The 15,139-nt window shown below is 36.5% G+C and overlaps 1 protein-coding gene across 5 annotated transcripts in view; it reads right to left on the reverse strand.

Annotated features, from left to right (window-relative positions):
• The window catches only part of PLCB1 (phospholipase C beta 1), an 856,495-nt gene that overhangs the window by 115,023 nt on the left and 726,333 nt on the right, over nt 1-15,139 (reverse strand). For all 5 annotated transcript variants that reach the window (XM_043984633.1, XM_043984631.1, XM_043984630.1 and 2 more), the window contains 4 exons: nt 8,003-8,079; nt 7,791-7,880; nt 7,205-7,262; nt 4,865-4,951 (listed from right to left, as the gene is read on the reverse strand). In XM_043984633.1, coding sequence (XP_043840568.1) covers nt 4,865-4,951; nt 7,205-7,262; nt 7,791-7,880; nt 8,003-8,079 — 312 coding nt within the window. The remainder of the gene's footprint in view (nt 1-4,864; nt 4,952-7,204; nt 7,263-7,790; nt 7,881-8,002; nt 8,080-15,139) is intronic.

Raw genomic sequence — 15,139 nt, forward strand, 5'->3', positions numbered from 1 at the left:
TGCCATATATTTGAAAGGGCTCTCACATATCTCTTATTTACTTTTCATGTCAATCCTCTGAGCTGGGTGGGGTTAATATTATCTTAATTACATCTGCAAAGAGAAAAAAGGAGTTGAAGAGATTAAGTAATTAATCCAATATTACAGAACTAGAATTTGAACCCTGCTCTTTTAATGTGAACTCCAGAGCTCCTTTCACTGGAACATAAAAACAGGATTGAAACACTCTTTATACAAGCAAACCTGGGATAAAAAGAAAATCAAAACAAAACACTGCAGCAACATGATCTGCCTTTAGTTGAAGGATTATTGGACTGGAAGTCAGAAGACATGATTTCAAGTTGCAAACCTGTCTCTAAATCACTGTCTCCTTTAACTTTCCAGTGCCTCTTCTGGTTTAAATTCCTCTCAGGTTTGCTGTGAAGATTAAATGAGATCATAGATATTAAAGGGCTTTGATAATCTTACTCATGTAAAACATTTTCACCTCCTAGTGACTAAAGGTCTCCATCAATCCTCAGGGCCCATATCAGCATGAAAGACATAATGCTATTGAAATAAAATGGCAGGGGAGATGGAATAGATTTTGATTTCAAGGAAGTTTAGAAAACAAACAAGGAAGAAAGGTGTTAGAAAAAAACAACAACAAAAAATGAGTGAGAAGGGAAGTTATGGGGTTAAACAATGCAAAGAAAGAAATTTGAGAGCCAAAAAGAAGCTATCATCAAGTGCCCCACCCCTTACCTCTCAGAAAGGTTAAGCATTGCAAGTTTCCAGCTAAAAAAATTGTTAATGTAATTATCAGATTCTTTTAATAAAGAAAATCAGTCAATCCTCTCAATACCATATGCTATTGTTTAGGATGGGACATCTAGGCAGTGGCGAGAGGGCTGGGCCTATAGCCAGGAAGCCCTGAGTTCAAAAATGTCCTCAGACAAAAATGTCACACTAGCTGTGTGACCCTGGGCAAGTCAATCAACCCTGTTTACCTCAGTCTCCTCATTTGTAAAATGAGCTGGAGAAGGAAATGGCAAAACACTCCAGTATTTTTTACCAATAAAACCCCAAATAAGGTCATGAGGAGTATAACACAACTGAAACAACTGATCAACAGCAGTATTTTGGATATCTCCAAATCCTATAAGTGATAATGAGTAACTTAAAATTCTCTTGCTTTAAATTAAGTTTATTCATTAACCCTAAACTCATTGAAAGATAACTAGACTCTTGATATACTTGAAGGGCTCATTAAACCATTCAGTCTTCCCCTTTTTCTACTTTAAATGGCAACACCTCATCTAACCTTTCCAAACAGATGCTACAACATGGAAATCATTCTTCTGTATCCTTTTGGCCCTTTCTCTTTGGTTTCTGTCTCAGTTTTCTCTAGCTGCTCTCAAGTCTGTGTCAGAGTAGAAGAAAATGCTTAAAAGCATTTTAATCCTTAAAAGGATTTTCTTTGTAAAAAAGCAAGTCATTAGAGCATTGGCCCTGGATTCAGAAGGACATGAATTCAAATCCGGCCTCAGACACTAAACACTTACTAGCTGTGTGACCCTGGGCAAGTCACTTAACCCTAATTGCCTCACCAAAAAAAAAAAAAAAGCAGGTCATGTCACCCCACCAACTATTACACAAGTGGGTCTATGAGTCAAACAAAAAGACTTTGATTGATGGAAAGAAAAAAAAAATAAACAAACCCAAGATTAAACCAAGTCTATAACAACCCAACTCTCTTCTTAGTTATGGATTAATCCATGGTGGTTTGTATGAAATACCTTGAAATCTTTTATAATATTATATTATAAAGAACATTGAACATCAGTACAAACAACTAAACTTATTTAGTTGCTATACTTCAATTTATTTCAATAAAGTACAGAATACTTTATCAGTCACTTCTTTTAAAACTCCATTTAATTTTTTCCCCTTTCATCCTTGTTTACATTTCATACTATAATCATAATTAGCATACATTTCTGTCTTCTAGTTCTTATGTATAGTAAGTAATGGAATTAAAACAAACCCTTGCAAGCACCAAGGCAAAAATGAATATAGGAGAGCATTACACAGTTAGGTATCAAGCAAGCATGAGCAACTACATAACTTAATTAATTAAGTCTCTTTTGGAGGATGCTCATGGCCTTGGATGAGTACCATAATAAAGCATTCTGCATATTGCTTTGGACTTTTAGCGGAATTTAAGTACTGGAGATGGTATTAAAAAAAATAGGATAAAGAAGTTATACATTAAATGAGCTGCCTAATACTACTGTAGAACCTAAGAGAGATAACCCAGAAGTGGAGTTTGCAGGCCACTATGCCTGAGAAGGCACTCTGGTGTACTTTGCAGGGACTGAAACTTTTTAACTAGGGAGGAAAGTATAGAATACATGCCTAGAAAGAACTTGAAACTATGGGAACACCTAGCAGTTAGGGAATGGTTGAACAAATTTTGTTATATGAATGTAAAGAAATACCAATATGTTGTAAGAAATGCCAAAGAGACAGATTCAGAGAAACCTGGGTATGAACTGATACAGAGTGATGTGAGCAGAACCCAGAAGAACAATTTATACAATAATATAATAACAAAATTTATACAATAACAATGCAAAAAAAAAAAGAACAACCCACAACAACTGTGAAAGCCTTGAAAATTCTGATTAATACAATAACCAACCATGATTCCAGGGGAGTGTACTATTTTCATACTACCTACCTCCTGGATTCAGGGCACAGAATTAGTCATATATTTTTGGACATGACAAATATGAGAATTTGTTTTCTTGACTATGAATATTTGTTTTCAGATTTTTTTTCTCTCCCCACCCCAATAGGATGGAAGGGAAATGAGAGGGAGGAAGGAGATAAGAGGTAAGGAGGAGGTAAAAAAAATAAATATTTATTAATTGAATTTTTAAAATAAAAATCCATATATATTCAGGAAGAGCTTGAAGAGGTTTGCTTTAATAATTGGTGAGACTCTCCTGAGTTTCTGGTAAGACTCTTCTGAATCCCTCTTGTGCCTCATAACTGAGGAATAAGATACTAATCACAGGGAAAACTCAAGAGAGAATGTAGAAATTGCTGATCAGTGAGTGGGTGATTGCTGTTCATTGTCCCCATCCCTTCTCAGCCTGCTCTCAGGAGCCAGTTTGGTATCTTTCTAACCTCAACAGATAGGGCAGAATCTTCTCCAGCCTCTTAGCTTGGATCTGGACTCCTTGGAATTCTGCCAGGACTCATGGTTTAGGAGATACCAATCTACATGTTTCAGCCTTAGTCTATCCACTGTGTTTGCTGCTTACAGTTTGTCTCTTGGTCTCACAGTATCCCCCAAACACCAAAGGACTACTTGGATTCAGTCACCACTCCATGCATGCCACTTATTAGTTCTTACTTCCTTTTCTTTTCCTTTTGCAGATGCCCTTCCTTTTTCTTCTTTCAAGTTTGCTGGACACAATTCCCATATTCAGGTCCAAGTACTCACAGTAGCCTCTTTGCATTACCACTGAGCTAAAAACTGCCCTGGAGAATACTCATTAAGGCCAGGACATCTCTGCTATTATTTCATAAGCAGTAATACTTTACTTAACAATACCTTCCTCTGTAAGAAGTTCAGGCTAGACTGGCACTGGAATATTTGTTTATTATTACCATTCTACAAAATTTGGCATTTTTTTCATCATGAAACACTGGAGAATGCTTGGCTTTTTAAAAAAATAGCTGTCATCCCTGTTTTCTGAAGCAACAATTAAATTTTATTTTGCTTTGCCTTTATGGAAACAACTAAAAGATGACTAAGAATATTTAAATAGGAAGTTGAGATATGACAAGAATGATAATTCTCATACTATCTGATATTGAAATTTAAGTCCTTTTGTTTCTAGAGAAACTCTGTTACCACTACTGAAAATCATGGTTAACATGACTTCAGTGATAGGATTAAGAAATCAAGATTATAAAGGATATTGTCAGTATAGGAAATATGGAGGCAGAGCTGACCATAGGAAATCTATGAAAAGTTAATTTTTTTAAAAAGCATAATTGTTAATACATAAACAAAGCAAAACCCCTAATATATATTAAGAACGCAAGAATTTCTACTTGCAAAAAATCCCATCTCCAACCTCCCCACTAATCTAGAATATAGTATCAATACCTTTCTGATTTCCATTTTTAGGATCACACATGTTAGAAGGACTGGTGGGATGGATGTATTAAAATATTTAGTATCTTTTTTTTTCCAGAACATAAGTACTGTCTAATATAAATTATAATTCAAGCTTGGTGGAATATGTTTTAAAAGATATATGCTTTATTTTCCCTAATACAATTTAATTTATTAGACATTAGCAAGCCATTTGTTCATTTTATCCACATGAACACTGATCTGATAAAAAAATACAGAATCTGAAAAAATAAATATGAGCCTAAGCATAATTAATTTTGTTAAATGATACTGAAAAAGTCCATATGTATCACAGGATTAGACTGTTAAATTTGTATTTTCTTTCTCATGATAATTTAGTGGGTTTACACTACATATCTATGTATCTACCTATCTATTCTGCAACTCTAGAGGAGATTCCTGTAAAGGGCGCACTCTGCTGGACAGAGCTAAACTTTACATCAAATACCTATCCCAGAAGGAAGACTTCCTGCTCTACTTAGATAAGAGTACACTACTGTCAAGAAATGCTATTATCGAGTTTTGAATAGAGGACTTGCACCAAAATGCTTATCAAGCATAACCAAGAAATAACCTGCTCTTCAAACATACACATATCTGTGTGTGTGTACATACATACATATACATATACATACATATATATATATATATGCAAATAGACTGATTTACCTTTGGTTTTTCATCCAGTATCTGTTGACGGATCTCCTTGTGTTTCTCTAAAAGTTTCTCCTGCCTTTTGCTTTGTGCATCTTCTAGCTGAAAAAAGTAGAAACAATACATTTTTCTTTGTTTTTCATTTTTTTTTAAATTTTTTACTGTCATTTAAGGACAACCATCACATTCTATTTATTTTTTTTCTCCCCCCTTCCCAAAACAAATTTCTTGATTGGCCATATTGAAACACACACACACAGAGAATACTTTATCTCTCTATAGTGAGGTAAGGTAATATGTTTCAGGATGAGTTCTCTGGAATTATGGTTGGTCATTATATTGATATAAGTACCTAATTCTTTCAGAGTTGTTTGTCTTTACCATACTGTTGTCATTGTAGAAAATATTCTCAGTATCAATTCACATAAGTCTTCTCCAGATACAGGTTCAATTTCATAAAAACATTCAAGGTCACACTTAAAAGTAAATGTAGGGGCAGCTAGGTGGCGCAGTGGATAGACCGGCCCTGAAGTCAGGAGTATCTGAGTTCAAATCCAGCCTCTGACACTTAACACTTACTAGCTGTGTGACCCTGGGCAAGTCACTTAACCCCAACTGCCACACTAAAAATAAAAAAATTAAAAACCAAGCAAACAAACAAACAAACAAAAAAGTAAATGTAAGCTTTGTAAAGCAATAGGAACATAGCTAACTGTCTAGATCTTTTATACTCTGACTCAAGGACCTGAAATATCCTTATTAGCAGAGATTTCTTCACATGTTAACTCAACAAGCATTCACTAATCATGGCAGATGCTGGAAATATAAAGAAGAAAAATTAAGAAATACTCCCTGCCCTCAAGGAACTCACATTCTATTGGGAAAAAAAAATATGTATACAAATAAATAAACCAAAACTATATGCAAAGTAAATACATGGTAATATGGGAGGGGAACTCACAGGAAAGAGGGGCTGGGGGAATCAGGAAGTCCCTCTGCTAGGAGATGGCACATAAGTATCACAAAAATATCATATTTTTAGTTCCCACTTTTAAGGGATGTATGCCATACAATGAACTCTCAAACAACTTCCAAATAAGAAACAAATAAGCTAGCACCTGAGAAAAGCTCATTAGGTAGATCAAGGATGTTTAAAAAATAATTAACTTCATACCTTTCAGCCTCAGTTTCTTTATCTGTAAAATGAGGGTGACTTTTCAAAATCACCTTCATTTGTAATTTAAGGCACCTACTCTACAGGGTTGTTTTAGGGATCAAATAAAATGCTAAATGTAATGCTTTGCCAGCTTTAAAAAGCTACACGTGTTAGCTATTCTTCTGTGTGCTGTGAGGAAATAACTTTCCCCCTGATTAGAGGATGGGGCCATGAATGCTAAACCCCCATTTAAGGAGAGCTCAGCTCAGACATTTCTCACTTGGCTGCTCTACTTTAGGATTTCTCTGACTGACTTCTATGCTATGCCCCAGGAAGCTAATTATTGGGATAACCTCATCAGCTCTGGTACTCCACCTCATCAACAGGCATTGCCTCCTCTGCCTCTCTGATTTGAGGATGGACCATCAACTCCAAACCTCTATTTAAGGAGAGAGTTCCCTTGACACCACCCATTCACCCTTTCAGCTGTTTGTATTTTGTTTTCCCAGTGAGATTGTAACTTCCTAGAAGGCAGGGACTTCTATTTTCCTCAGAAATTTTCTGGAGTAAATCAAAGAACCTTCTCCTTAAAATAAACCAAAGGGCAGACACACCTAAAGAGATAAGCAGCACCAGATCTGCACTGAGATAACTCCAGGACCACCACCTTTCATTCCAGTCTCCCCTACTCCTTGAGGAGATAACTCTATTAGGCTTGGCTGCTGCCAAAGTGGCTCCAAGGGACAGAATCGCCCCATACCAGACTGCTCCCAACCCACCACCCAATATGGAAACTTTCCAGAGTCAGATGATCACCCCATGGTCCTCTATAAAAGGATCTGCCTGTCTCCTGCTAGAGGAGAAAGGTATCTCAGAGAGCCAGGCCTCTGTGCCATGCCTTCTCCCCATGAGAAGTCCAAGGACTTATCTCTTGGTTTCCTTTCCCTAGCACCTAAATAAAAAAAATTATTTTATTCTAATTGGATTTGTGTGCAAGAGGGTGTAATTCTTTAAAGAGGAATTCCTAAGGACCCCTACCCCAAACCCCCATCAATTTCCCCCATAACATATTTATTATTGAGGAGCTACAGTTTCATTATCTTTCAAATATTTTACAGTTTCAATATTATACAGTTTCATTATCTTTCATAAACTGGAACATTTTGTGCTTTCAGAGAGTAATAAAATGGCTGACATACTCTCTTTATGTACTGCACCACTTCTTGGATGTATGACCGGATCATTTCAGTCTTCTCCCTAGAATCAAATAATCAGTGTATTATTAGGCTAGCATACATGCAGGCTATGATCCCTACAATTGATTTGGTCTTAAAACTGGTTCTATATTAACTTTTCAATGCCTTTTGAACTGTACACATATAACCCAGTACTATAGATGCTTCTGTTATTAAGGGGTTACACAAACACTTGGAATTTTAGCTAATTCTGGGTCTTAAGAGCTGAGGATCAAATTCTGCCCTGAGGCATCCCCAAGAAAAGAGAATGAAGACTCTAGTGTTCAGCCTTATTTGCAGAGGATGGTTCAGGCTTTATCTGAACAGCCTTTGGCTATTTGAACTAGTTTCTCTTTTTCTTATCTACAAGCTTTCTGTGGTGGCCATAAGCAGATAAAGAATTATTTTCAATGTATAGTCCTAATAGAAAAAAAACCCTAAAAAATGAACTGGAATTTATGTGCTAGTGAATATGTGGCAGATTCAGAAGGAAGTCTTCTACTTCCCAATCAGACTCTCCAAGGGTATTTTTGCTGGTACTTTTACATACTCTTCCATTTGACTCTTGTCTTTAGACTTTGCTTCTGTTATCTTCTCCTGTCTTTTTTTATCCATTTTCTTCTTCAATTCTTTCTTTTCTCTAAAAGCCAAAGTTGCAATAAAAGAAAAAAATTCAAATGAATGAAAAGCTTTTTACTGAATATATTTATAAATATATGTTTACAAATACATGTTCCAATCTTATTGAAAATTTCTCCTTACTTCTCGCAAATTTCTTTCAGTTTCTTTAACTGATTGCTCTGGCATTCTTCTGCAACATCTGTCAACTTCTGAATAAGCTGGGGAAAGAAAATGACAAATTGTAGTTTTCAGTTATTTTCCCCTCCATACCAGAGTCTGAGTGGAAACCCCCCAGATTGATATTTAGAAAGAACTGAAATTGTTATATAACTAACAACAATAATAAGTTATAAATATTTGTTGGCATATATCCAACTTTAGAAGCAGAGATGATGAAGTGAAGTGGCAGGAAGATAGAGGAAATACAGGCTGGGTGCAAGGAGATAAAACAGGATGGTATAATATAATTAGACACAACACCTGATTTGGGTTCTGAAAGACCAAAGTTCAAATACCACCTCAGACACTTACCAGTTGTGTGACTCTACAAGTCTATACCTCAATTCTTTTATCTGTAAATGGAGATAATAACAACACCTATTTCACAGGGCTGTTGTAAGGATCTAATGAGTTTAAATATGTAAAGTGCTTTGCAAACCTTAAAGAATTTATACTAGCTATTATCATGTAGTTGTTTTTGTTGCTATTATTATATCACCATGGAAACCAAGGAAGAATAGCTTCAAAAAGGAGTTTAGCTATCAATTTTGACCATAGCCAAACTTGAGCTACCACACAGTTAGGTAGAGAGGAGAAAGGGCAGGAGGTAACAGTAACCAGTTCATATTCCAATTTGAATCCTAAAAACAAAGCAGGGTCCTGCCCAATGTTAGAAAGCATTCCCATTTCCAAACACTGCATTCCTAACTGAATGTCTTTCAAATATGTGTCTCAATCAATATTTATTGACTAATTTTATGTAGCTGATATTTTACCCACTACAACAGTTACTATAGGCAATGTGATAACAAATCAACGGTATGTGAAATTAAATTCTCAATTCTAATATATGAGAATACAAGAGGCCAGAGAAATGAACACTTACAGAATTATAATGAAGGACCTACATTAACTAAACATGAATATGAAACTTGATTCATTCATCTATGAAGTTTCTTAAAATCTACACAAATATTAAGTTAGACTTGGGGGAGTAGGACCGCTACTGATTCAAAAGAAAATTGATTATAGTGACATTTAAAATGAAAGGATTCAGAAGATGTAATTTACTTTTTGATGGAATTTATTAAACATCCTTGTGACAAAATAAAAGATTTCAGGAATCTGTTTTATTATGTTTTATTTTGAATCCTGATATTTACTATTGGTATGACTTTGGGTATACACATAACTTAAACTTTCTGAGTCTCAAAGTTCTCTTCTTTAAAATGAAGATAGTACTTCAGTGACATGGTATGAGGAAGGTAGTTTGTAAACCTTGAAGAACTATACAGAGTTCCAAAAGTCAGTGCATTTTTAAACTTTAATAGTATAAAACCTAGCAGGCAGGTAGGCAGTACAGGTGACAGGGAAGTAGATAGAATGCCAGGCCTGGAGTTAGGAGGACCTGAGGTCAAATCTGAACTCAGACCCTAACTAACTGTATGACCCTGGGCAAGTCACTTAACTCTCTTTGCCACAGTTTCCTTATCTGTTAAATGATCTGGAGAAGGAAATGGCAAAGCATTGTAGTATCTTTGCCAAGAAAACCCTAAATGGGGTCATGGAGATTTGGACATGACTGAAATGACTCAACAAGAAGTATAAGCTAGTATAAATGAGGCTGAGAAACCAACCAGTGAGCTGTTATAATAGTCCAAGTGTGAGGTGATGAAGGCCTGGACAAGGTGGTGCCAGTGTAAGGGAATGGAATGAGCTATATATATAAGATATGTTGGGAAAGAATCAACAAAAGATTGGTTATGAAAGTGAAGAACTGAGAACGACATCTATATTGAAGGTCTGTGAAGAGCCTAGTGATTATGACACCCACCCACATATGTGTATGTATCATATATGTATCATAATATATGTGTCACATATGTGTGTGTGTGTGTGTGTGTGTGTGGTGTATCTCCAGGTGAGTTGAAATAAATAGGGAATAGAGTAGGACAAGATAGATACAATATCTGTCATCAAATACTTGAAGAGTTTTCATGTGGAAGAGATATTGGGTTTATTGTTTGTTCCCACCAGCCAAAACAAGGAATGTGGGCAGAATTTGCAAAGAAGCAATTTTACACTTAGCATGAACAATCTTCCTTATAATTAGAACCAGCCAAAAGTGGAAAGCAGTTTCAGTTAAGTGACTGAGTCAGAGACCAGATTATAAACTTGGGCTTGAGATGTGAATGGGAAATGAGAAACTAGTGTCTCTGAGTTTGGATGACTTTTTTTTTCTAGGAATTTGGCAGCAAAAGGAAGGAAAGATACAGGAGGGGGTGACTTTCTTTACATTGATCCTGTACTGACTATATTAATTCTCCCCCCATCTCCTTTCAGTCTCCCTTTTTTTGTTGTCTTCTTCCCTATTATAACATAATCACCTTGTGGGCAGTAACTGTCTTTATTCTTGTGTTTGTATTCCCAGTTCTTAGCAGAGTGCCTAGCTATAGCATACACTTAAGAAATACTTCTTGACTTGACTTGACTTGGTATTGGGCTGAAGAGAAAGACTGTAGAAGTGGAGGTAACCCTAAGTGGGAATAAGAAGCAAGCAGTGCAAAGACAAAGAGGGAAGTTATTCATCAATAGGTTCACTATAATTGAGTTGGTTAACTCTAGTCCAGATTATAAAGGACAGAAAGTGAGGCCAAAATTGGGAAGACAGAGCAAAAAGAGTCATGGTAATGATGAACAGGTTTGGGAATAGTGAATAAGAGGGAAGATAGGAAGAGAAGAGAATAAATTATAATCTGAAAGAGAAACTTCATAGCTCTATCTCATGTATATTGTATAGAATTTATACATGATGGTGAGATCAAGGTATTCCTAGGGATAGTTGAGATGGAATAAAGAAGTAAGTATTAGTGGGGCAGCTAGGTGGAGCAGTGGATAGAGCACCGGCCATGAAGTCAGGAGTACCAGAGTTAAAATCCGGCCTCAGACACTTAACACTTACTAGCTGTGTGACCCTGAGCAAGTCACTTAACCCCAATTGCCTCACTTAAAAAAAAAAAAAAGAAGTAAGTATTAGGAGTTTAGAGGCTGATGAATGAGGAGGCCAGAATATGTGAGGGGATATCAATATATTTTGTGTGTGTGTGTGTGTGTGTGTGTGTGTGTGTGTGTGTGTGTGTGTGTGCCCTTGAGCAAGTAAATGGGAAAAATATAAGGTGGGTACTTATAGAGAATAGCCAAAGGCTAGTATATGATTGTAGCATAGCATGAATAAAATTATATAAATGGATGGAAAGAACCTGTAACGATTGGAATAATGCCACCTGCTGGATACTTACTGTAGAAGAGTTCTGCCCATGAAGGGAAGGTCTTTGAGGGCAAGACCAGGAGTCAGGAAGTGACGCGGACTAGTGGGAGGAGGAAGGAAGAGACGGGCGCTCGGTCTCACGTTCTTTCCTCTGGACTCTGGCGGAGAAGGGAGCTAGAAATGTGCTCTCCCTTTAATAGATAGGAATCTAGGCCTTTTTCTCTCTCTTTACCAAATTCTTATTCTCCTTAATAAATGCTTAAAAGTCTAACTCTTGCTAAAGCTTATAATTTATTGGCGACCACTCATTAGATATTTTAGACAGTTTAGCTAGAATTTTAGCCCTTAACAAACCTTAAGGAAAAGAAATTGATGAGTGATGTTGGCATACACTTAGAGTTGAGCACAAGTATTACATCTTCTTTTAACCCACAGTCTCAGGGTATAAGAGAGAAGAAGGCATGTTTATTATTGGAATGCACGGCCAGGGATGATGTGCTTTTTGGAAGGATCTGGTTTCCACAAATATAAGAATATGAAAAGATTGTGAGAGGAAGAAGTCTGTGATGAAGGAGATTATCAATGATATAATAGGGCACAAAGAAGGAAAGAATAGAGCAACATAAGAACTCTGAAAGATCAAGGCTGGAGTGGAGATAAGAGAGGAAGAAATGACTGCAATTGAAGGGGGTTTCAGCAAATGTGAACTTTTTTTTTTTTTTTAGTGAGGCAATTGGGGTTAAGTGACTTGCCCAAAGTCACACAGCTAGTAAGTGTTAAGTCTCTGAGGCATGATTTGAACTCAGGTACTCCTGACTTCAGGGCCGGTGCTCTATCCACTGCTCCACCTGGCTGCCCTGAAGTGTGAACTTTTGAGTCACAGAAATTGGGAAGGAGATGGTAGTAGTGTGGTAGTTACAGCATAGGAAAGTTGAGTGGACTTCCTCTTTTCAGGGCTTCTTTGATGATAGAGGATAAGTCCACTTTGTTCTTTCTGTCAACCACCAGGGAAGGTGGGGTTAAGCCAAAAGGAAGATTAGATGAGAATTCCTGGTTAGTAAAAGTGTATATGATGACCAGGTGCCCAGGAATATTACTAAATTCATACTCAGCACCAATTCCTTTGCTTCATCTCAGATGCCATGTGATAATGAAGTCAGAATATACCTTCACGTGTAGCATGTACTTCACTACTGGTAGAGCTTAGAGTCTGAGGCCCAATTCTTAGATCAGTTCTGAGAAGTAAGCCTGGTATCTAAGACTCTGGTTCTAGACAGGGTCTTGGAGGCAAAATTTCTATAGTCTTGGTATTTACTGGCTATGGAGAGCTGAAGGAATTATTGTTATTCTCAGTTCAATGAAACAGGATATAAATGGCATTGCTTTTCACTCCCAGCAGTTGGTTTCAGAGTGAGTAGGCGTCCAAATTCAGTCCCTTAGCATCTGGTAAAAAGACACTCTTTTACTGTCAAGTGAACAAGTATTTATTAAGCACCTATATGCCAGCCACTGTACTATATGGTGAGGATGGAAAAAAAAAAGGCAAAATACATTCCTCACTCTCTAGGAGCTTATAATTTAAAGACAGAGACAACATGAAAACAACTATGCACAAACAAGGTCATTACAGAATGAATGGGAGAGAATCAAAAGAGAGAAAGCCACTAGGATTAAAGGGGAATCAGGAAAAGCTTCTTGCAGAAGGTAGGATTTTAGCTGGGACTTTCAGGAGTCAGGAAGTTCGAGAAGCAGAGATGATGAGGGAGAGAATTTCAGACATGAGGGACTAAGTTTTAAGAAGACTGAAAAGGTTATAAAGGACTCTACAAATCAAAGAAGGATTTTATATTTGATCCTAGAGTTGACTAAATGGGGGCATGTTATAGTCAAACTTGTGCTTTAGGAAGATCAATTTGACAACAGTATGGAAAATGAACTGTATGGGGAAAAACTGGAGTAAGTGAGACCAACCGTATATTGGAGATAATAAATAGAGGAAAGGTACTAGCATTAAGGAGGATCAGGAAAGGTTTTTTGTAGAAAGTGGGATTTTAGCTGAGACTTGAAGGAAGCCAGGGACGTGAAGAAGCAAAAATGAGGAGAGAATTCCAAGTATGGGGGATTGTTGATGAAAATGCCCAGAACTGGGAGATGCCTTTTGCAGTCAGTCCGATAATAAATATATTTAAGTACTTCCTGTATGCCAAGCACATAGTAAGAACAGCAAATAGGCCAATGCCATTGGATTGCAGAGTACGTGGTGAGGGAGTAATGTGTAAAAAGACTAAAAAGATAGGAGGGAGGCAGGTTCTGAAGGGCTTTAAATGGATAAGGATTTTATAAATATAAAATACTGGAGGATTGATTCTGGAGGTGATAAAGGAACACTAAAATTTATTGATTAGGGGTGGCCATTTAGGGAGAAGGATATGTCAGATCTGCACTTTGGGAAGATCAGTTTGATAGCTCAGTGGAGGATGCACTGAACTTAAGGCAAGGAGGCCAACCGAAAGGCTACTTCAATAGTCCAGATGTGAGGTGATGAGGGCCTACACTGGGTGCTAGCAATTGTAAGAGGAGAGAAGGGGGGCTATCAATATAAGGGACAAGTCTTTGATAGAACAGTTAAGAAGAGGGGTGGGCTGGGGCAGGGGCAGATAATGAGTTGTTTTAGGTATGCTGATTTAAAGTTATCTACGGGGCATCAAAATGTACAATAGGCAGTAAAAATATATTTGTCTAAATTCTTACAAACCGAATCAAAAGAGCTTTAAACTGAAAAAGAAAGGGAAGAAAGAAAAGTGCCTTCATATAGCCACCAAACTAAATATCATAGCCATCATTTTAAAATGTAGAGATTTAATGAAAAAAATTCATGAAGGACTCTAGCAATAAAATCTATGGTTTCAGATGACTATACAAAAATGCATAAATTATTTATAACAATCGAAGTGAATTAGAAATCTTAATGTGAGGAAGCAAATTTAGCATATATATGTATAGTATATATACATATGAACACACATCTACATATACACTTGTGTATATAGATAGATGATACATACATACATACATACATACATACATGTAGATATATCATCAAAATTTGGTGTGATGTGACCTGTGATTGCAAAATAGCTCTGGAAGGTCAAAAGGAACAGGATAGACAAAAGGCCATTGTGGATTGAGACGAAGTGGCACTCCATATTAAGAAGAAACATACATTATACAATACATATTTATATCTATGCATCTTCTTCATGTATAATATAAACATATAACACATATAAATATGTTTATATATATAAATCTTATACACCATGTATAGTATATTTTATATCTCTGAGCACATTTATTTTGCTTGACTGTGAATATTCGTTACAACATACTTGTTTTTCTTCCCCTCCCCCCTCCCCAATGGAGTGGGAGGTTTCAAGGAGAGAAAATAGATTTCATTTAATTTTTTTTTTAAATAGAAAATTATGTGTGTTGGGGCAAAGGACAATGCTACAGATGTGAAATGTTATGTGCACTTTCAGATGAGGTCACTATTATTGGTTTTACTTAACAGTAATCATATTATAGATTTTCTCAGATATTTAATTCTAGTAATATGCCATTATTTCCAAGAATATGTTGCTAAACAAGAAAATGTAATGTGACTCTAATTGGTAACTGGTTTCCCTCAAGATAAGAGACAGTAGAAGAAAATCTAGAAAGTAAGACCACAATTAAGTCTTTTCTAGTCTCCCCCACTGCTAGTGCCTTTCCTTGGAGAATATTTCCCATTT

The sequence above is a fragment of the Dromiciops gliroides genome, chromosome 2 (assembly GCF_019393635.1).
Source record: "Dromiciops gliroides isolate mDroGli1 chromosome 2, mDroGli1.pri, whole genome shotgun sequence".
In the NCBI taxonomy this organism is placed as follows: domain Eukaryota; kingdom Metazoa; phylum Chordata; class Mammalia; order Microbiotheria; family Microbiotheriidae; genus Dromiciops; species Dromiciops gliroides.